The following is a 21,069-nucleotide window of genomic DNA, read 5'->3' on the forward strand; positions in this document are numbered from 1 at the left end:
CAGGAGTGTCCCTTCTATTCCCGAAGGCACCTGTTGAAGGCAGCCCTGTCCCTTCCCCTCCTCGCCCCTGGGTGCAATTTCCATCCTGGCTTTTGGAGCAGCGCTGGCTCTGCCCGATGCCCAGGCGAGTCCTGGGGCTGCCCCCGGGCTGTGCTCTGCTGAAAGGCACCCTCCCTGCCCGTCCCACCTTGCTTTCCTGCCTACGGGGTCTCTCAGGGCCCCCCAAATCCTGCCCCCCCTGGAGCAGGTGCTGCTGCAGGAGCCCCAGCAGCAGCTGGAAGCAGCTGTGGGCGTTGGGGACCCAGTTTGGGGTTCAGATGGCAGCGAGGATGGGTGAGGAGTGCTGTTTGTTGGGGCACTGCCACCTCGGGTTCCTTTGGCTCGCCCTTTCTGAGCTGGGGAACCCTGTTTGTGGAGGTTTCTGCCATGGGGACAGGCTCTTCTCTCCCTCCCCCTGGTTTCTTCCTAATTCCTTTCTTGTTTTTTTCTCCTTTACCTAACTTAGCTCTCGCACCGCTACGCTTCCTCTCCGCCTTTGCCTCTGTCAAGGATGACAGTGCAGCTAGAAGAGCCATAATCCCCCGCGTTAGAGCAGGCGCAGGCTGTGGTGAGTGAGGAGTGGGAAATGCAGGAGCACATCCCCATTTTTGAGGTGCCTTTTTTTTTTTCCCCCCACTGGGGCAAGGTCACTCAGGCTTTTTGGCTGCAGCGCCTCTAGAATTACCTCGGTGGATGATGCGGCAGCCATCACAGGCTGCCCTTCTCATCGCCACATTTCCGTTTTCATGCTGTTAACCCCAGCCACCCCCTTTCTCATAAGGGACAGGGCAAAATTTACCTGATAGGGCCTCAGAGCTCTTCAAAGGAAGGAAAAAGGGCTCTGAGCAATGTTTGTTTGCAGCATGATGGGGGTGGCTGTGGAAATAGGGTCTGCACTGAGCTGCTTTGAGCATGGTGATGGCTGGTGTGGGCAGCTCTCACCTGGCTGCTTTTGCAGCAATGCTTGCACATTGGTTTAGCTCACATTTCCCCCACCTGACTCTATTTTTCTTTTTTTTTCCTCCCCCCACACACCACAGGGCTCCTGCCAGCATGGCCTGCAGTTCAACCTGCACTGGAGGCAGTGGGTTAAACTGGTCCCTTTAGAGCAGCCAGCATAGCTGAACATCCCCCTTCCCTGAGCTCCTTCCTGCTGCTGTTGCTGTCACAAAGAGGAACCCTGCTCAGCAGTGTGCTGGGGTGGCTGTTCCTAGCTGCAAAATTTAAAAAAAAAAAAAAAAAAAAAAACAAAAAACCAGGTTAACGAGGCTCACATTGCAAGTCTGGAGTGGTTTTGCTCTCTAGAGAAACCCCTTTCTCCTAGATGGGAATAAATACCTGATGTTTGGATGGGTCAGTAGGTCCAGAAGCATCTGCCTGCTCTTCTGGCAGGCTGGCTCTTGCCTCGCTGGGGTTGGAAGATCCTTTTCTGGGGTTTTTCAGCCCGCGTGCAGAAAGAGATGAGCAGGTCTGCCAAACCAACCACTAAATGTCACCCGGTGCCTTTGTAGCTCTGTTTTCTATAACTTTGGGGTTGTGTTTCCTTTCCCACCTTTCCTGCCCTCCAATTAGTTTAGTCGCATCCCGGTTTCCAAAGGGACAATCTGAGTGTCTCTTGGAAGTGACTTCTTGAAGAGAAGGAGTGAAGGAAGACCAAATAGATTTCTTGAGTTGTTTGGAACATTTTCCGTCCTTTCCCCTCAAAGGGCTCATTTCTAACCCTTTGTGTCCAAAGAGACTCCCAGGCTTTTTGGCACTTGCTTGCTCCACAGAGCAGAGAAACAGTGGTGTGCTCCAAACCTGGGCTGAAAAAACACTGGGCTTACAGAGAAATTGGTAACAGGGAGCAGGTGGCGATGCTGGAATAGGTTTGGGTGGGGAGTGGCAGTGACCAAGGCTGGAAAACACCTTCCAAGTGCCTGAAGGGAGGAGGTAAGGGTGGAAAGGACCTGGTTTTGTTTTATTTGCTAAGAATCACAACTCTGACGATCCTACTAGGAATATTCTGGGAGATCGCAGAGTTAAAAGTGTCTTGTTTGGGAGACTTTAGTACCTTAGAAGAATATGGCTCAGCTTTGAGTAGAAAAGGCTTCTTGCTACTATCAGATGTTTCTTCCCTTGATGTGAGCTCATTTTCCCTGGCTTAATTCAGCAGAAGCTACGTCAAGTTTCACTTTTGGGCTGGCCGGCACGTCGAACGCTCTATTTTGCAATCTTACTCTGCATGCCGAGCGTTCGGAGGCTCGCGCTTCTCCTCGCAGACCTCTCACTTGGACAGGAGCTTGCAAAGCTGAGCTGGAGGAGTGAAAAACCTCAGAGAAATCAGATTTACTGACTGCTGGGTTGCCACCGTTCGAGCGAGGTGGTCCTCTCACCTCTCCTGCTATGGCTGGGGAAATTATTTATGCTGACCTGGATGTTGGTCCCGCAAAACGCTGCAGGGAACAGCATTCACTTCCTCAGCCCGACAGTAAGTGCATCGTGGGTTTTGGGGAGTTGTTTTCCTTGTTTTTTGGGGCTGGGGTTGTGTTGGGAGACTCCCACCCTCCGGGTGGTGCAGGGAGGGGAAGGGGCCCGTGGCTGCGGTGCTGTGCTAAGGGATCTCCTCCGCTGGTTGGGATCCCTTTGGTACTTTTGTCTTGAAAGGGCTGGAGGGTTTCTTTGAACCAGGGTCACCGTTTCAGTGTGAGCCCGGGACCTGTGATGCTTAAGGGCAGCTGACATCTTTAGATAGCCTGATCCACATCTCCATACTCCTGGTCCATCTTTCCTGCGCTTGCTGTGGTGTTTCACATCTCGTTTCCTTCTTCCTCTGCCTTATTGTGGCATTTCATGCTCTTTTCCTGCTGACTCTAGTTTTGGTGTCTAGCTTATGGGAAAAAAAACCCAACAATCAAAAAACCACCATCAAAAGGTTCAATTCCTGTTCATCCCTCCTCTGGAAGGGACCTCTGCCTGGTGAGGACCTCTTCAGTCAACACGCTGCACCCTCTTTTTTGCAAGCATTCATGATTTCCACCAAGCACATCCCTTTTGATCTCAAAGAGCTGGGCAAAACCCAGCTCCTGCTGATACGAAGGTGGAACCAGATATTCTTCCTTAGCTGTTTTGTTCCTAGGTGGATAATGAACCTTAATCCCTTTGCTGGGCAAGGTGAGCTCTGGCTTTGTCCAGGAGCATCGTCCTGCCTCCTTCTCATGGAACAAGAGCCGAGGAGAGATGGGCTTCGCCCAGCCTCAAGCTCTGCAGCGAGGAGTCTACCTCCAGGCTTCCTTGAGCAGGATGGGGCTGTCCGACCCTGCTCAGATGAAGTCTGCTTGGAGAGCTCGGTCCATCCAGGTTCAGCAGTTAATGTATAATGGCTTTATAACATCCAGGCAACTCCCGATTCTTGGAGTCTTGGATGTCTGGGTAAAACCTCATCACGAGTAACTTTGCCCCAGTCCCAGTGGGATCAGTGTGAAACACAGGAGGGCGGCAGCGGTGAATCGCGGATGATCGAAGAAAGCTTTTGAACAACCAGCAGAACCACCACTGAGGGGTTTTGGGGAGAAAATAGCCCAAATCTGCACTGCAGATCTGGCTTGCCTGCTGTGTGAGTGGGGCAGTGGTTTTTCTCCTGACAACTCTTTCCCTCGCAGGATCGGGCTGTCCCCAGCGGTACCGAACTGCTCTCTGGGCCAGCTGTCTCGGAAACCTCCTCCTCGGAGTGGCGGTGTTAGCGATGGGACTTTGGCGTGAGTAGCTCTGTGTGCTGGCACGGGGACAGCCGAAGGACAGTCCAAAGCAGGGAGGGGGTCCCTGCACTGGGGGTGCTTGTGTAGGCAGCAAATCTGCTTTTTTATGATCTGCATTGGCTGCTGCACCTCAGTGCAAGGTGTGGGGAAGTGGGTTTTGGTCAGAATTTCTTAGCGCTGATAGGTGGAGGAGACTTGGCTATTTTGGTAGTCAATGAGGGGAAACCACTGGAAACTTCTCAGCTGTGGTAGAGTTACAATTTGACACCCTGTGGCTGAGCTCAGGGTGATGCAGAGCTCTGCTGAAATTAGTCTTGTGCCTGGGGTGATGTTGCTGGTGGTATCTCACGCCGCCCTGACCCACAGCACCCCCAGACCATGCCAAGCAGGTGGGAGACTGATGGATCTTGGTGAGGAGATCTGATGGATCTTGTGCTGCAGGTGAATTTGAACTCTGGGGATGGATCTGCCAGGGTTTTGGCACAGGGGTATGGAGGAAGGAGCAGAGGGATCAGGCTCGAGCTTCCCTGAGCACCGTGCCCTCCATGGGGCCAAGACATGGAAAACGCGGCTGATGCTTTCAGGATGTGGGAGCAATTTTGGGCGCAAGCTGCGAGCCGAGGCACGGTGGCTTTGTAGGGATCTGCTGTCCCTGTTGCAGGGTGGATCTGGGGCCCAGTCCCCCTCCCCTGCTCCATCCTTCCCTTGCAGTTTCAGTTTTCCACCAGCAGTTGGGGAACTCAGGAAGCCACAGAAACGTGAGCGGGAACGTAGGAGATGGCAACACCACCCTGGAGAAAGGCTGCTTGGAGCTGAGGAAAAGTCTCTGCTTGTCACAGTTGCAAGGTAACTGCCCTGGCCGTCAGGTTTCCCAGCAACTTTGAGCACCCCCAGACTGGAGAACCAAGCGAAGTTGAGGGCGTCCCCGTGTTCCTGGGGAGCAAACAGGACTTAAACACTTGTCCTTTTTGGATGGGCAGGGGACAAGGTGGCTTCTTGATGGCTGAACATGGCCCTGACTGTCTTTCAGAGGGTGAGGGGTGCAAGCTCTGCCCCACGGGCTGGATGCTGCACGGGAGCAAGTGTTACTGGGTTACCGACATGATCAAGTCGTGGAGCAAGAGCCAGGACGACTGCAGGAATCGGGGGGCCGAGCTGGTGATGCCGGGGGACCAGGAAGAGCTGGTAAAGGGACCGATGGCATCGGGGCCGTGGGACGGGTCCCAGGGCTGCACCCGAGGGGCCGGTGGCACCTGAAGAAGGGTTCAGGGCTCGCCCAGAAATCTGGGCTCAGCACCCAGCCCTGTGCCTGAGCATCCAGGGCGCCTTTGCCAGCGTCAGAGGGTGGGGGACATCGGTGGGGCTCGTTCCTGGGACGGGGGCTGTGCGGGGACGGGCTGGAGCGGGTTTGGGGATGGCACGCTGGCATCACCGCCTGCCCTCTGCCCCGCTCCAGGCTTTCCTAAACAAAATCCTGCAGAAACCCAAACGCTACTTCTGGATCGGCCTCTCCATCCCCTCCGCCGGGAAGGGCTGGACCTGGCTGAACGGCTCCCGCCTGGACCAGAGCCGGTGAGTGAGTGTTTTGGGGAGGGATGGGTGTTGGGGTGGGCACCTCCACCGTCACCCGAGGGACCCTGGTGCTGTGACGTGGGCTCCCTCCTGCACCCGCAGGTTCCCGTTGAGCCCCTGGGATGAAGGCAGAAGGTGCGGGGTGCTGAGGGGGGACAGGATTCATCTCCGAAAACTGCAGCTCGGGATTGCAGGGGATCTGCCAGAAAGAAGCCACCCAGCTCTGAGCCGGGGGGGCCACAAGCTGGTCTGTGGCCGGGAGAGACGCTCGGGGACGGGCCACGATCAGGCCCTCGGTGGGGGAATACGGGAGCTGTTGTGCAACGACCAGATTAATAATGCGCAAATTAATAATGACATTAGCTGGGCTCTGTTGTGTGGTGTTTTCAAGCAAGTTTGTTAACGGGGGAGGCTGGAAAGTGCATCCTTCTGTACCAGATAAACTTCCCGCCCTTGTGCCCGTCCCTTTCTGCCCACCAGCACTTACCCCTGGACCTGCCTCACCCTTCCAGGGCTCCAGGGCACACACCAGGGCCCCCCTCCGACCCCCTGGGGAGGTGCCTTTGGGATTTCTACCCGTGCCAGCGTCCCCTTCAATCTTCCTCCTGGACCGTCCTCATCCTCAGGTTGTGCTTTCACCCCAGGCACAGCACAAGTAACCCAGGAGGTGGCCCGTACCCGGAAGGGACTGACAGACGGCAGAGGAGAGGGATGCTTGTGGCAGCATTGCAAAGGCAGAGAGGAAGTGCAGCGGTGAGAGCGTTAGGGTTAAAAAGGAAAAAAAGAGGGCAGGGGATTAAAAAAAGCAACCCCAAACTAAACCCCTAGCAAGCGAGCTCGCCACAAGGCAGTACTCGGTCCAGAATCCAAGGAGGGCAAACAGCCGGACCCTACTGAGCTGAGCGGAGGTGGGGACAGGGGACACGGGGACGGGTGCAAGTCTAAGCCACGGCTGCCACATGGTGGTGATGGCGGAAGAGCCGAGAGCCTTTCCCTACAGCGTAACCTCCAAAACCAGGGTTTCCCCAGCTCAGAGCAAGCGTGGAAGCTCGGTGGGACTGCCCCGTGGCATTGCGCCGCCTCCCGTCCTCGCTGCGTGAACACAGCTGTCTGAACTGGGACGCGTGAGGATGGATGGACTGGGAGCACTGGGAAGGGGCCATTTGCGGCAGCCCTGACGCCCGCCCTTCCGCGTCGCTGTGCCATCGCTGCCTTCGCAGGGGATGCGGTGAGGATTCTTCACCCACCATGAAGCACAAGCCGGGGTGAAAGCTTCACGGAAAGGGGGTGGGAGAGCGTCATGCGGTGGGAGGTTTGGGCTGGACCTGGGTGAAGTGAGTTTGGACTTGAGCTTAATTCTCGATTCCAGAGATCGCTGTGCTCAATCCAAGCGAGAGGGGAATTCTCGAGCGGGGAAACCGTACAATGACTTGCTGAAACTGTTAGTGCTGCTCGAGCTCATGCCTTTACCTGGCCTCATCTCCTAGTGTGGTGTATTACAGCATGGAAAAAACAAACGAGCTTTCCAGGTCGCTAACGATCACGCTAGCTGTAAAGATGGAGCAGAGAAACCGCTCTTGATGCTGATCATATCTAAGCAATGGCTTCATGACTCGCTCCTGCTGTACCCCAAAAGAATCCAACCTGGGGGCGTCTTGTAAACACCAGCGGGTATAAACGTGCAGTCCCCTCGTTAACACGTACTAACTCACAGCAGGCGCTGCGGCGGGATTTTACTGCGGATGTCGGCCCGCAAAGCCAGCCGTGTGCCGGGCTGCGTGTCCAGCAGCGGGTCGAGGGGGGGATTCTGCCCCTCTGCTCCGCTCTGGGGAGACCCCCCCGCAGTGCCGCGTCCAGCTCGGGGGTCCCCAGGACAAGCTGCTCTCCCCCTGGAGCGGGTGCTGCTGCAGGAGCCCCAGAGCAGCTGGAAGCAGCCGTGGGCGTTGGGGACGAACCCGACCGGGACGGAGAGTGAACAAACCTCGCCGTGTCCCCGCTGAGAGGGGTCACGCGGCGGAAGTTTTCCTTAGCAAAGGAGCAGATCGAGACGCAGCCCTGCGCTTCGTATTGGCTGTCTCTCCCGCCACTCTCTCCTACCTGAGCGCTGATTGGTCGGAGCAGTGGGCGGAGCTGTTCTCGTTTCTCTCTGTGCCACTCGGTGTTTGGAGCTGGCTGAGGCGGCGGCGGCAGAGGTAGGGGAGAAAGAGAGAGCGAGAGAACGAGAGAGCGGGGAGCAGCCGTGGTGAGGGGAGCTTGGCGGGCTCTTCGTCCCCTCGGCGCTCCCCGTGTCCGCCATTTCCCAGAGCGGCTGTCTCTGGTCCCCTGCTGTCCCCTCAGGGCCGTGGGTCGGAAGGAGCCTGTTCCCCCGCAGCTGCGGCTGGGTTTCATTTCTCTCTAGGACAGGAGGGGCGCTGCGGAGCCTGGCCCGGCCCTGCCTGGCCCTGCGGCTGCCCAAGAGGCCCAGCCCGTACCCCCGTAGGAAGTTGTACGGTGTTTGTGTGAACTTCCCCTTTTTCTGTGGGAGTTGGTGGTTTCCTCCCCCCGAGGCCCTTTTGGGGAGCAGCTGCTCGTGGTTCTCCCGGCAGGGAGCTGGCCCCTTGTCATGAACAAAACCAGCAACAACGTCGGTGGTTTTTGAAAGGCTGCAGGCGCTGCCAGGGCAGGGGCTGCTTTGTACAACGTGCGCAAGCAGCTCTGGGGGGAACAGTCCCGTCCCCTTGTGCCAGCTGAGCCCGTTTTGCAGCTTTCTGTGCCAGCAGCTGGCAGTTTGCAGGCGTTGGCATTTGTGGTGGAGCGGGGGGGGGCTGAGGGGTGGGCAGGGGGGTGCCCCCAGCCAGCGAGTGCCTTGCGGCCGGTGTGGGCAGGGTGCTGGGCAGGGTGCTGGCTCTGCCGGGGACCGAGGGTCGGTCCCTGAGCTCGGTGATGCTGCGTGCTGGGGACAGGCTGCAGTGTCAGGGGGGAGCAGGGACAGGGCAGGACTGTGCTGGTGTTTCAAACCAAGTGCTGACAGCTGTCAGGCCACAGAATTAAACGTCCCTGATCTGCTGCATCAGTGCCATGTGCTCTGCAACCTCCCAACAGGACAACAACAGCTGTGGTGGTAAAGCTGCATCCCAGGCTGGCATGGTACCCCCCCACCAGAGGTGCCTGGGCATAGAGGCGAAAGGACACACAGAAGAGCTCTGGGTGAGTGCAGGGCCACCGCTGTGGGCTGTAGGGAGGGCACAATGTCTCGGTGGTGGTGTCACCCCAGGAGGCCTGGGGCTGGCAAGTGTGAGGCTTCTTCCAGCTGTCTGGGAAAGGCCTGGTCTTGTGCTCAGTTCCCATCGGGTGGTCTGTAGCAGCCCCCCCCCCCCCCACCCACATCTCCATCTGTCTGGCAGCTCTCCTGCTGCAGGCTGTCCCCTGGGGTTCCCTCCTGCGTTCCCTGGGCAGCTCGTGTTGGGGACGGCAGGGATGCGAGGGCCGTGCCTGCTCTGGGACAGCGCCGTCCTCACTGCGAGTGGCTTTTTCCTCCTGCAGGCAGGTGCTGCGCTCTCCCTCCAGCGTATGGCCTGGTGGTGGCTGTGCTCGTGGCTGTGATCCTGGCTTTGGCCATTGCTCTTGCTGTACAGTCGGGTAAGGGAGGAGCGGCTGCCTCCGTCCGGCCCCTGGGCGCAGAGCTGCGTGTGCCAGGGTCCCTGGCAGCAAATTGGGGCTCCCCGTGGGGGGAGCGCGGGGCTGCCTCCTTCCCTGCCCCAGGGAGCTGGGTGCCCTGGTCCCTGTGGAGCGGCAGCCTCTGACCTTCTCCCCTTCTCCCCTTCCCTCCACAGCAGGCAGACGTGAAGGTCATCTAGCTCCGGTGCTGGGTTGTCCTGACAACTGGGTTGGGTACCGCAACGTCTGCTACTACCTCTCGACGGAGGAGGGGAGCTGGGTGTGGAGCCAGGAGCAGTGCTCCTCACGTGGGGCCTCGCTGGCTGTGCTCCAGAGGGAGTGGGAAATGGTGAGTGGGGGGCTGTTGTGGCTGCAGGGTGGGGGTGTGAAGGAAGGGGGGTTCCTGGGTTGGGTGCAGACCCTGGGTGTGGAGCCCGGGGCTGGTGAGCTCGTTCAGAAGCGCTGGAGTCTGTTGGAGCAGCCGTTGGGAGGGAGCTGCTGCCATCCCAGGGGCAGTGGTGGTGGTGGTGTGGGGCTGGGGCTGCCTGCCAGGCTGGCAGGGACCTGCGTGGGGCCGGGACAGTGAGTGGCGTGGGGCCAGCAGCAGCTCCTGAGTGTTGGCTTCTCTCTTTCCTACCCAGGAGTTTCTCTCGCGCCTCAAAGGCAAAGATGATTTCTGGCTTGGGCTGCGGAGACAGGGCGAGCGCCTGGAGTGGGTGGATGGCAGCAGCTTCACCCAGATGTGAGTCCCGTGTGTAGACGGTCCTGCAGTGGGACGGGCAGGGGCCTGGTGGGACGTGTCTGCTGGGACTGTCCCTTGCAGGCAGCCCTTGTCCCCTCCCGGTGCCTGAAGGGACAAACCGTAACCCGATGGGTACCAGCGGTGTCATTGCTTCCTGTTGCAGGATCCTGGTGCGGGGCCAAGGAGCGTGTCTGTATTTGAATGACAATGCTTTAGTGAGTTCAAGCTGCTCACAGCAACGGCCATATATGTGCAGCAAGCACTATGCTCAGAGTGACAGAGAAGACCTTCTCGTGCTGAGCACTCACAGCTTCACCTCGTCCGCCAGCGCAGGCAGGGACTGGCCAGGTGGGGAGGCAAGCACAGAGCCCCGACGTGAGCAGGGGTGTGCGAGGGCCGCTGAGGGAGGTTTCAGTCCAGGCAGCCCTTTTGGGGCTGGCACCTTTGGCCTGGGAGCAGGGGCTCGACGTTTACAGTTTGGAGGCTGGACACTGGTTGGCAGTGAGAGGGCGTAGGGATGTTCTTGCCTCAGCTGCTGGTTCGGGGTGCTCCTGGTCTCGGTAACAACTCGCTGCCAGGTCTCAGGGAGCTGAACCTGCAGGAAGAGGAGACATCGTGGAAGCTGACGTGTGCCTGGCTGGGCTGGGACCTCAAGCACGGAACAAGTGGTTTTTCTCCTTGTGTGACCACCCCAGAACTCTTTCTTCTCGTGCGATTCAGTCACACCCGCTTTTGTGCGGTAGGGACAGAGCTCGAGCAGCTGCTGCCAGAGGAGATGGGCGCAGAGCTCTGCGGAGTTCCCTGGCACAGAGCTGGGCGGCTCTGGTGTGTCAGCTGTGCTGTTACTCCTATTTTAGTACTCTGCTGTGCATTAAACCATTGTAAATTCCCAGGAGTGTCCCTTCTATTCCCGAAGGCACCTGTTGAAGGCAGCCCTGTCCCTTCCCCTCCTCGCCCCTGGGTGCAATTTCCATCCTGGCTTTTGGAGCAGCGCTGGCTCTGCCCGATGCCCAGGCGAGTCCTGGGGCTGCCCCCGGGCTGTGCTCTGCTGAAAGGCACCCTCCCTGCCCGTCCCACCTTGCTTTCCTGCCTACGGGGTCTCTCAGGGCCCCCCAAATCCTGCCCCCCCTGGAGCAGGTGCTGCTGCAGGAGCCCCAGCAGCAGCTGGAAGCAGCTGTGGGCGTTGGGGACCCAGTTTGGGGTTCAGATGGCAGCGAGGATGGGTGAGGAGTGCTGTTTGTTGGGGCACTGCCACCTCGGGTTCCTTTGGCTCGCCCTTTCTGAGCTGGGGAACCCTGTTTGTGGAGGTTTCTGCCATGGGGACAGGCTCTTCTCTCCCTCCCCCTGGTTTCTTCCTAATTCCTTTCTTGTTTTTTTCTCCTTTACCTAACTTAGCTCTCGCACCGCTACGCTTCCTCTCCGCCTTTGCCTCTGTCAAGGATGACAGTGCAGCTAGAAGAGCCATAATCCCCCGCGTTAGAGCAGGCGCAGGCTGTGGTGAGTGAGGAGTGGGAAATGCAGGAGCACATCCCCATTTTTGAGGTGCCTTTTTTTTTTTCCCCCCACTGGGGCAAGGTCACTCAGGCTTTTTGGCTGCAGCGCCTCTAGAATTACCTCGGTGGATGATGCGGCAGCCATCACAGGCTGCCCTTCTCATCGCCACATTTCCGTTTTCATGCTGTTAACCCCAGCCACCCCCTTTCTCATAAGGGACAGGGCAAAATTTACCTGATAGGGCCTCAGAGCTCTTCAAAGGAAGGAAAAAGGGCTCTGAGCAATGTTTGTTTGCAGCATGATGGGGGTGGCTGTGGAAATAGGGTCTGCACTGAGCTGCTTTGAGCATGGTGATGGCTGGTGTGGGCAGCTCTCACCTGGCTGCTTTTGCAGCAATGCTTGCACATTGGTTTAGCTCACATTTCCCCCACCTGACTCTATTTTTCTTTTTTTTTCCTCCCCCCACACACCACAGGGCTCCTGCCAGCATGGCCTGCAGTTCAACCTGCACTGGAGGCAGTGGGTTAAACTGGTCCCTTTAGAGCAGCCAGCATAGCTGAACATCCCCCTTCCCTGAGCTCCTTCCTGCTGCTGTTGCTGTCACAAAGAGGAACCCTGCTCAGCAGTGTGCTGGGGTGGCTGTTCCTAGCTGCAAAATTTAAAAAAAAAAAAAAAAAAAAAAAACAAAAAACCAGGTTAACGAGGCTCACATTGCAAGTCTGGAGTGGTTTTGCTCTCTAGAGAAACCCCTTTCTCCTAGATGGGAATAAATACCTGATGTTTGGATGGGTCAGTAGGTCCAGAAGCATCTGCCTGCTCTTCTGGCAGGCTGGCTCTTGCCTCGCTGGGGTTGGAAGATCCTTTTCTGGGGTTTTTCAGCCCGCGTGCAGAAAGAGATGAGCAGGTCTGCCAAACCAACCACTAAATGTCACCCGGTGCCTTTTTAGCTCTGTTTTCTATAACTTTGGGGTTGTGTTTCCTTTCCCACCTTTCCTGCCCTCCAATTAGTTTAGTCGCATCCCGGTTTCCAAAGGGACAATCTGAGTGTCTCTTGGAAGTGACTTCTTGAAGAGAAGGAGTGAAGGAAGACCAAATAGATTTCTTGAGTTGTTTGGAACATTTTCCGTCCTTTCCCCTCAAAGGGCTCATTTCTAACCCTTTGTGTCCAAAGAGACTCCCAGGCTTTTTGGCACTTGCTTGCTCCACAGAGCAGAGAAACAGTGGTGTGCTCCAAACCTGGGCTGAAAAAACACTGGGCTTACAGAGAAATTGGTAACAGGGAGCAGGTGGCGATGCTGGAATAGGTTTGGGTGGGGAGTGGCAGTGACCAAGGCTGGAAAACACCTTCCAAGTGCCTGAAGGGAGGAGGTAAGGGTGGAAAGGACCTGGTTTTGTTTTATTTGCTAAGAATCACAACTCTGACGATCCTACTAGGAATATTCTGGGAGATCGCAGAGTTAAAAGTGTCTTGTTTGGGAGACTTTAGTACCTTAGAAGAATATGGCTCAGCTTTGAGTAGAAAAGGCTTCTTGCTACTATCAGATGTTTCTTCCCTTGATGTGAGCTCATTTTCCCTGGCTTAATTCAGCAGAAGCTACGTCAAGTTTCACTTTTGGGCTGGCCGGCACGTCGAACGCTCTATTTTGCAATCTTACTCTGCATGCCGAGCGTTCGGAGGCTCGCGCTTCTCCTCGCAGACCTCTCACTTGGACAGGAGCTTGCAAAGCTGAGCTGGAGGAGTGAAAAACCTCAGAGAAATCAGATTTACTGACTGCTGGGTTGCCACCGTTCGAGCGAGGTGGTCCTCTCACCTCTCCTGCTATGGCTGGGGAAATTATTTATGCTGACCTGGATGTTGGTCCCGCAAAACGCTGCAGGGAACAGCATTCACTTCCTCAGCCCGACAGTAAGTGCATCGTGGGTTTTGGGGAGTTGTTTTCCTTGTTTTTTGGGGCTGGGGTTGTGTTGGGAGACTCCCACCCTCCGGGTGGTGCAGGGAGGGGAAGGGGCCCGTGGCTGCGGTGCTGTGCTAAGGGATCTCCTCCGCTGGTTGGGATCCCTTTGGTACTTTTGTCTTGAAAGGGCTGGAGGGTTTCTTTGAACCAGGGTCACCGTTTCAGTGTGAGCCCGGGACCTGTGATGCTTAAGGGCAGCTGACATCTTTAGATAGCCTGATCCACATCTCCATACTCCTGGTCCATCTTTCCTGCGCTTGCTGTGGTGTTTCACATCTCGTTTCCTTCTTCCTCTGCCTTATTGTGGCATTTCATGCTCTTTTCCTGCTGACTCTAGTTTTGGTGTCTAGCTTATGGGAAAAAAAACCCAACAATCAAAAAACCACCATCAAAAGGTTCAATTCCTGTTCATCCCTCCTCTGGAAGGGACCTCTGCCTGGTGAGGACCTCTTCAGTCAACACGCTGCACCCTCTTTTTTGCAAGCATTCATGATTTCCACCAAGCACATCCCTTTTGATCTCAAAGAGCTGGGCAAAACCCAGCTCCTGCTGATACGAAGGTGGAACCAGATATTCTTCCTTAGCTGTTTTGTTCCTAGGTGGATAATGAACCTTAATCCCTTTGCTGGGCAAGGTGAGCTCTGGCTTTGTCCAGGAGCATCGTCCTGCCTCCTTCTCATGGAACAAGAGCCGAGGAGAGATGGGCTTCGCCCAGCCTCAAGCTCTGCAGCGAGGAGTCTACCTCCAGGCTTCCTTGAGCAGGATGGGGCTGTCCGACCCTGCTCAGATGAAGTCTGCTTGGAGAGCTCGGTCCATCCAGGTTCAGCAGTTAATGTATAATGGCTTTATAACATCCAGGCAACTCCCGATTCTTGGAGTCTTGGATGTCTGGGTAAAACCTCATCACGAGTAACTTTGCCCCAGTCCCAGTGGGATCAGTGTGAAACACAGGAGGGCGGCAGCGGTGAATCGCGGATGATCGAAGAAAGCTTTTGAACAACCAGCAGAACCACCACTGAGGGGTTTTGGGGAGAAAATAGCCCAAATCTGCACTGCAGATCTGGCTTGCCTGCTGTGTGAGTGGGGCAGTGGTTTTTCTCCTGACAACTCTTTCCCTCGCAGGATCGGGCTGTCCCCAGCGGTACCGAACTGCTCTCTGGGCCAGCTGTCTCGGAAACCTCCTCCTCGGAGTGGCGGTGTTAGCGATGGGACTTTGGCGTGAGTAGCTCTGTGTGCTGGCACGGGGACAGCCGAAGGACAGTCCAAAGCAGGGAGGGGGTCCCTGCACTGGGGGTGCTTGTGTAGGCAGCAAATCTGCTTTTTTATGATCTGCATTGGCTGCTGCACCTCAGTGCAAGGTGTGGGGAAGTGGGTTTTGGTCAGAATTTCTTAGCGCTGATAGGTGGAGGAGACTTGGCTATTTTGGTAGTCAATGAGGGGAAACCACTGGAAACTTCTCAGCTGTGGTAGAGTTACAATTTGACACCCTGTGGCTGAGCTCAGGGTGATGCAGAGCTCTGCTGAAATTAGTCTTGTGCCTGGGGTGATGTTGCTGGTGGTATCTCACGCCGCCCTGACCCACAGCACCCCCAGACCATGCCAAGCAGGTGGGAGACTGATGGATCTTGGTGAGGAGATCTGATGGATCTTGTGCTGCAGGTGAATTTGAACTCTGGGGATGGATCTGCCAGGGTTTTGGCACAGGGGTATGGAGGAAGGAGCAGAGGGATCAGGCTCGAGCTTCCCTGAGCACCGTGCCCTCCATGGGGCCAAGACATGGAAAACGCGGCTGATGCTTTCAGGATGTGGGAGCAATTTTGGGCGCAAGCTGCGAGCCGAGGCACGGTGGCTTTGTAGGGATCTGCTGTCCCTGTTGCAGGGTGGATCTGGGGCCCAGTCCCCCTCCCCTGCTCCATCCTTCCCTTGCAGTTTCAGTTTTCCACCAGCAGTTGGGGAACTCAGGAAGCCACAGAAACGTGAGCGGGAACGTAGGAGATGGCAACACCACCCTGGAGAAAGGCTGCTTGGAGCTGAGGAAAAGTCTCTGCTTGTCACAGTTGCAAGGTAACTGCCCTGGCCGTCAGGTTTCCCAGCAACTTTGAGCACCCCCAGACTGGAGAACCAAGCGAAGTTGAGGGCGTCCCCGTGTTCCTGGGGAGCAAACAGGACTTAAACACTTGTCCTTTTTGGATGGGCAGGGGACAAGGTGGCTTCTTGATGGCTGAACATGGCCCTGACTGTCTTTCAGAGGGTGAGGGGTGCAAGCTCTGCCCCACGGGCTGGATGCTGCACGGGAGCAAGTGTTACTGGGTTACCGACATGATCAAGTCGTGGAGCAAGAGCCAGGACGACTGCAGGAATCGGGGGGCCGAGCTGGTGATGCCGGGGGACCAGGAAGAGCTGGTAAAGGGACCGATGGCATCGGGGCCGTGGGACGGGTCCCAGGGCTGCACCCGAGGGGCCGGTGGCACCTGAAGAAGGGTTCAGGGCTCGCCCAGAAATCTGGGCTCAGCACCCAGCCCTGTGCCTGAGCATCCAGGGCGCCTTTGCCAGCGTCAGAGGGTGGGGGACATCGGTGGGGCTCGTTCCTGGGACGGGGGCTGTGCGGGGACGGGCTGGAGCGGGTTTGGGGATGGCACGCTGGCATCACCGCCTGCCCTCTGCCCCGCTCCAGGCTTTCCTAAACAAAATCCTGCAGAAACCCAAACGCTACTTCTGGATCGGCCTCTCCATCCCCTCCGCCGGGAAGGGCTGGACCTGGCTGAACGGCTCCCGCCTGGACCAGAGCCGGTGAGTGAGTGTTTTGGGGAGGGATGGGTGTTGGGGTGGGCACCTCCACCGTCACCCGAGGGACCCTGGTGCTGTGACGTGGGCTCCCTCCTGCACCCGCAGGTTCCCGTTGAGCCCCTGGGATGAAGGCAGAAGGTGCGGGGTGCTGAGGGGGGACAGGATCGTCTCCGAAAACTGCAGCTCGGGATTGCAGGGGATCTGCCAGAAAGAAGCCACCCAGCTCTGAGCCGGGGGGCCACAAGCTGGTCTGTGGCCGGGAGAGACGCTCGGGGACGGGCCACGATCAGGCCCTCGGTGGGGGAATACGGGAGCTGTTGTGCAACGACCAGATTAATAATGCGCAAATTAATAATGACATTAGCTGGGCTCTGTTGTGTGGTGTTTTCAAGCAAGTTTGTTAACGGGGGAGGCTGGAAAGTGCATCCTTCTGTACCAGATAAACTTCCCGCCCTTGTGCCCGTCCCTTTCTGCCCACCAGCACTTACCCTGGACCTGCCTCACCCTTCCAGGGCTCCAGGGCACACACCAGGGCCCCCCTCCGACCCCCTGGGGAGGTGCCTTTGGGATTTCTACCCGTGCCAGCGTCCCCTTCAATCTTCCTCCTGGACCGTCCTCATCCTCAGGTTGTGCTTTCACCCCAGGCACAGCACAAGTAACCCAGGAGGTGGCCCGTACCCGGAAGGGACTGACAGACGGCAGAGGAGAGGGATGCTTGTGGCAGCATTGCAAAGGCAGAGAGGAAGTGCAGCGGTGAGAGCGTTAGGGTTAAAAAGGAAAAAAAGAGGGCAGGGGATTAAAAAAAGCAACCCCAAACTAAACCCCTAGCAAGCGAGCTCGCCACAAGGCAGTACTCGGTCCAGAATCCAAGGAGGGCAAACAGCCGGACCCTACTGAGCTGAGCGGAGGTGGGGACAGGGGACACGGGGACGGGTGCAAGTCTAAGCCACGGCTGCCACATGGTGGTGATGGCGGAAGAGCCGAGAGCCTTTCCCTACAGCGTAACCTCCAAAACCAGGGTTTCCCCAGCTCAGAGCAAGCGTGGAAGCTCGGTGGGACTGCCCCGTGGCATTGCGCCGCCTCCCGTCCTCGCTGCGTGAACACAGCTGTCTGAACTGGGACGCGTGAGGATGGATGGACTGGGAGCACTGGGAAGGGGCCATTTGCGGCAGCCCTGACGCCCGCCCTTCCGCGTCGCTGTGCCATCGCTGCCTTCGCAGGGGATGCGGTGAGGATTCTTCACCCACCATGAAGCACAAGCCGGGGTGAAAGCTTCACGGAAAGGGGGTGGGAGAGCGTCATGCGGTGGGAGGTTTGGGCTGGACCTGGGTGAAGTGAGTTTGGACTTGAGCTTAATTCTCGATTCCAGAGATCGCTGTGCTCAATCCAAGCGAGAGGGGAATTCTCGAGCGGGGAAACCGTACAATGACTTGCTGAAACTGTTAGTGCTGCTCGAGCTCATGCCTTTACCTGGCCTCATCTCCTAGTGTGGTGTATTACAGCATGGAAAAAACAAACGAGCTTTCCAGGTCGCTAACGATCACGCTAGCTGTAAAGATGGAGCAGAGAAACCGCTCTTGATGCTGATCATATCTAAGCAATGGCTTCATGACTCGCTCCTGCTGTACCCCAAAAGAATCCAACCTGGGGGCGTCTTGTAAACACCAGCGGGTATAAACGTGCAGTCCCCTCGTTAACACGTACTAACTCACAGCAGGCGCTGCGGCGGGATTTTACTGCGGATGTCGGCCCGCAAAGCCAGCCGTGTGCCGGGCTGCGTGTCCAGCAGCGGGTCGAGGGGGGGATTCTGCCCCTCTGCTCCGCTCTGGGGAGACCCCCCCGCAGTGCCGCGTCCAGCTCGGGGGTCCCCAGGACAAGCTGCTCTCCCCCTGGAGCGGGTGCTGCTGCAGGAGCCCCAGAGCAGCTGGAAGCAGCCGTGGGCGTTGGGGACGAACCCGACCGGGACGGAGAGTGAACAAACCTCGCCGTGTCCCCGCTGAGAGGGGTCACGCGGCGGAAGTTTTCCTTAGCAAAGGAGCAGATCGAGACGCAGCCCTGCGCTTCGTATTGGCTGTCTCTCCCGCCACTCTCTCCTACCTGAGCGCTGATTGGTCGGAGCAGTGGGCGGAGCTGTTCTCGTTTCTCTCTGTGCCACTCGGTGTTTGGAGCTGGCTGAGGCGGCGGCGGCGGCGGCAGAGGTAGGGGAGAAAGAGAGAGCGAGAGAACGAGAGAGCGGGGAGCAGCCGTGGTGAGGGGAGCTTGGCGGGCTCTTCGTCCCCTCGGCGCTCCCCGTGTCCGCCATTTCCCAGAGCGGCTGTCTCTGGTCCCCTGCTGTCCCCTCAGGGCCGTGGGTCGGAAGGAGCCTGTTCCCCCGCAGCTGCGGCTGGGTTTCATTTCTCTCTAGGACAGGAGGGGCGCTGCGGAGCCTGGCCCGGCCCTGCCTGGCCCTGCGGCTGCCCAAGAGGCCCAGCCCGTACCCCCGTAGGGGTACCCAGAGTTGTACGGTGTTTGTGTCAACGCCCCCCGCCAGTTCCCCCAACCCCTTTTCTGTGGGAGTTGGTGGTTTCCTCCCCCGAGGCCCTTTTGGGGAGCAGCTGCTCGTGGTTCTCCCGGCAGGGAGCTGGCCCCTTGTCATGAACAAAACCAGCAACAACGTCGGTGGTTTTTGAAAGGCTGCAGGCGCTGCCAGGGCAGGGCTGCTTTGTACAACGTGCGCAAGCAGCTCTGGGGGGAACAGTCCCGTCCCCTTGTGCCAGCTGAGCCCGTTTTGCAGCTTTCTGTGCCAGCAGCTGCAGTTTGCAGGCGTTGGGCATTTGTGGTGGAGCGGGGGGGGGGCTGAGGGTGGCAGGGGGGTGCCCCCAGCCAGCGAGTGCCTTGCGGCCGTGTGGCAGGGTGCTGGCAGGTGCTGCTCTGCCGGGACCGAGGGTCGGTCCTGAGCTCGGTGATGCTGCGTGCTGGGGACAGGCTGCAGTGTCAGGGGGGAGCAGGGACAGGGCAGGACTGTGCTGGTGTTTCAAACCAAGTGCTGACAGCTGTCAGGCCACAGAATTAAGCGTCCCTGATCTGCTGCATCAGTGCCATGTGCTCTGCAACTTCCCAACAGACAACAAAGCTGTGGTGTAAGCTGCATCCCAGCCCTGCCTCGAAACAGCCTTGCCACCGGGAATTATGCCTGGGAGCAATGACACTGCTGTTTGCGAGCAAGGTGAAACCACATCTCGGTTTCCCTTGGGACAAAGGGAGGGGAACAGAATCTGCCCCAATGATAGGATGTGGAAACCCCCTGGGTCCCCAGGATGAAGGGGCATCCCCCCACCCAGAGGTGCCTGGGCATAGAGGCAAAAGACACACAGAAGAGCTCTGGTGAGTGCAGGGCCCGCTGTGGGCTGTAGGGAGGGCACAATGTCTCGGTGTGTTGTCACCCCAGGAGGCCTGGGGCTGGCAAGTGTGAGGCTTCTTCCAGCTGTCTGGAAAGGCCTGGTCTTGTGCTCAGTTCCCATCGGGTGGTCTGTAGCAGCCCCCCCCCCCACACACACATCTCCATCTGTCTGGCAGCTCTCCTGCTGCAGGCTGTCCCCTGGGGTTCCCTCCTGCGTTCCCTGGGCAGCTCGTGTTGGGGACTGGCAGGGATGCGAGGGCCGTGCCTGCTCTGGGACAGCGCCGTCCTCACTGCGAGTGGCTTTTTCCCTCCTGCAGCAGGTGCTGCTGCGCTCTCCCTCCAGCGTATGGCCTGGTGTGCTGGTGCTCGTGGCTGTGCTCGAGCTGTGATCCTGCTTTGGCCATTGCTCTTGCTGTACAGTCGGTGAAGGGAGGAGCGGCTGCCTCCGTCCTGCCCCTGGGCACAGAACCGTGTGCCTGCTCCCTCTCGTTCCCTGGCAGCAAATTGGGGATCCCTGTGGGGGGAGCCCGGGGCTGCCTCCTTCCTGCCCACGCAGCTGTGTCCCCTGCTCCCTGTGGAGGGGAATCCTCTGACCTTCTTCCCTTCTCCTCTTCCCTCCACAGCAGGAGACGTGAAGGTCATCTAGCTCCGGTGCTGGGGTTGTCCTGACAACTGGGTGGGTACCGCGACGTCTGCTACTACCTCTCGACGGAGGAGGGGAGCTGGGTGTGGAGCCAGGAAGCGGTGCTCCTCACACGGGGCCTCGCTGGCTGTGCTCCAGAGGGAGTGGGAAATGGTGAGTGGGGGGCTGTTGTGGCTGCAGGGTGGGGTGTGAAGGAAGGGGGGTTCCTGGGTTGGGTGCAGACCCTGGGTGTGGAGCCCGGGGCTGGTGAGCTCGTTCAGAAGCGCTGGAGTCTGTTGGAGCAGCCGGTTGGGAGGGAGCTGCTGCCATCCCAGGGGCAGTGGTGGTGGTGGTGGTGCAGGGCTGGGGCTGCCTGCCAGGCTGGCAGGGACCTGCGTGGGGCCGGGACAGTGAGTGGCGTGGGGCCAGCAGCAGCTCCTGAGTGGTTGGCTTCTCTCTTTCCTACCCAGGAGTTTCTCTCGCGCCTCAAAGGCAAAGATGATTTCTGGCTTGGGCTGCGGAGACAGGGCGAACGCCTGGAGTGGGTGGATGGCAGCAGCTTCACCCAGACGTGAGTCCCGTGTGTAGACGGTCCTGCAGTGGGACGGGCAGGGGCTGGTGGGACGTGTCTGCTGGGACTGTCCCTTGCAGGCAGCCCTTGTCCCCCCCGGTGCCTGCAAGGGACAAACATTATCCCAGCGGTACCAGCGGTGTTCATTGCTTCCTGTTGCAGGATCCTGGTGCGGGGCCAAGGAGCGTGTCTGTATTTGAATGACAATGCTTTAGTGAGTACAAGCTGCTCACAGCAACGGCCATATATGTGCAGCAAGCACTATGCTCAGAGGTGACAGAGAGAGGACCTTCTCCGTGCTGAGCACATCACAGCTTCACCTCGTCCGCCAGCGCAGGCAGGGACTGGCAGGTGGGGAGGCAAGCACAGAGCCCCGACGTGAGCAGGGTGTGCGAGGGCCGCTGAGGGAGGTTTCAGTCCAGGCAGCCCTTTTGGGGCTGGCACCTTTGGCCTGGAGCAGGGGCTCGACGTTTACAGTTTGGAGGCTGGACACTGGTTGGCAGTGAGAGGGCGTAGGGATGTTCTTGCCTCAGCT

General features: G+C 58.1%; 2 protein-coding genes and 1 pseudogene across 2 annotated transcripts; all 3 read left to right on the forward strand.

Annotated features, from left to right (window-relative positions):
- The first annotated feature begins 1,294 nt into the window (after positions 1 to 1,294).
- Positions 1,295 to 10,469, forward strand: LOC129200137 (uncharacterized). Its single transcript, XM_054811401.1, has 12 exons — positions 1,295 to 2,509; positions 3,681 to 3,776; positions 4,488 to 4,622; positions 4,807 to 4,961; positions 5,233 to 5,348; positions 5,451 to 5,644; positions 8,490 to 8,534; positions 8,871 to 8,966; positions 9,161 to 9,333; positions 9,626 to 9,726; positions 9,890 to 10,074; positions 10,447 to 10,469. Exons 1-12 carry the CDS (start codon positions 2,425 to 2,427, stop codon positions 10,467 to 10,469), a joined length of 1,404 nt encoding a protein of 467 aa, XP_054667376.1. The 5' UTR covers positions 1,295 to 2,424.
- Positions 10,470 to 12,177: 1,708 nt separating this feature from the next.
- LOC129200138 (killer cell lectin-like receptor subfamily B member 1A) lies at positions 12,178 to 16,191 on the forward strand. The gene is made up of 6 exons (XM_054811402.1): positions 12,178 to 13,126; positions 14,298 to 14,393; positions 15,105 to 15,239; positions 15,424 to 15,578; positions 15,850 to 15,965; positions 16,068 to 16,191. Exons 1-6 carry the CDS (start codon positions 13,042 to 13,044, stop codon positions 16,189 to 16,191), a joined length of 711 nt encoding a protein of 236 aa, XP_054667377.1. The 5' UTR covers positions 12,178 to 13,041.
- A 1,071-nt stretch (positions 16,192 to 17,262) lies between these two features.
- Positions 17,263 to 20,832, forward strand: LOC129200139 (C-type lectin domain family 2 member B-like; annotated as a pseudogene).
- Positions 20,833 to 21,069: the final 237 nt, after the last annotated feature.

The sequence above is a fragment of the Grus americana genome, assembly GCF_028858705.1.
Source record: "Grus americana isolate bGruAme1 chromosome 32 unlocalized genomic scaffold, bGruAme1.mat SUPER_32_unloc_6, whole genome shotgun sequence".
Lineage (NCBI taxonomy): Eukaryota > Metazoa > Chordata > Aves > Gruiformes > Gruidae > Grus > Grus americana.

Bases quoted from the DNA above. Each gene is read 5' to 3' on its own strand.
- LOC129200137 (XM_054811401.1), top strand. From the start codon at position 2,425: ATGGCTGGGGAAATTATTTATGCTGACCTGGATGTTGGTCCCGCAAAA. The intron at 4,623-4,806 runs GTAACTGCCCTG...ACTGTCTTTCAG, and splicing joins CTGCTTGTCACAGTTGCAAG to AGGGTGAGGGGTGCAAGCTC. The intron at 9,334-9,625 runs GTGAGTGGGGGG...TTTCCTACCCAG, and splicing joins TCCAGAGGGAGTGGGAAATG to GAGTTTCTCTCGCGCCTCAA.
- LOC129200138 (XM_054811402.1), top strand. From the start codon at position 13,042: ATGGCTGGGGAAATTATTTATGCTGACCTGGATGTTGGTCCCGCAAAA. The intron at 14,394-15,104 runs GTGAGTAGCTCT...CTTCCCTTGCAG, and splicing joins GTTAGCGATGGGACTTTGGC to TTTCAGTTTTCCACCAGCAG. The intron at 15,579-15,849 runs GTAAAGGGACCG...GCCCCGCTCCAG, and splicing joins CGGGGGACCAGGAAGAGCTG to GCTTTCCTAAACAAAATCCT.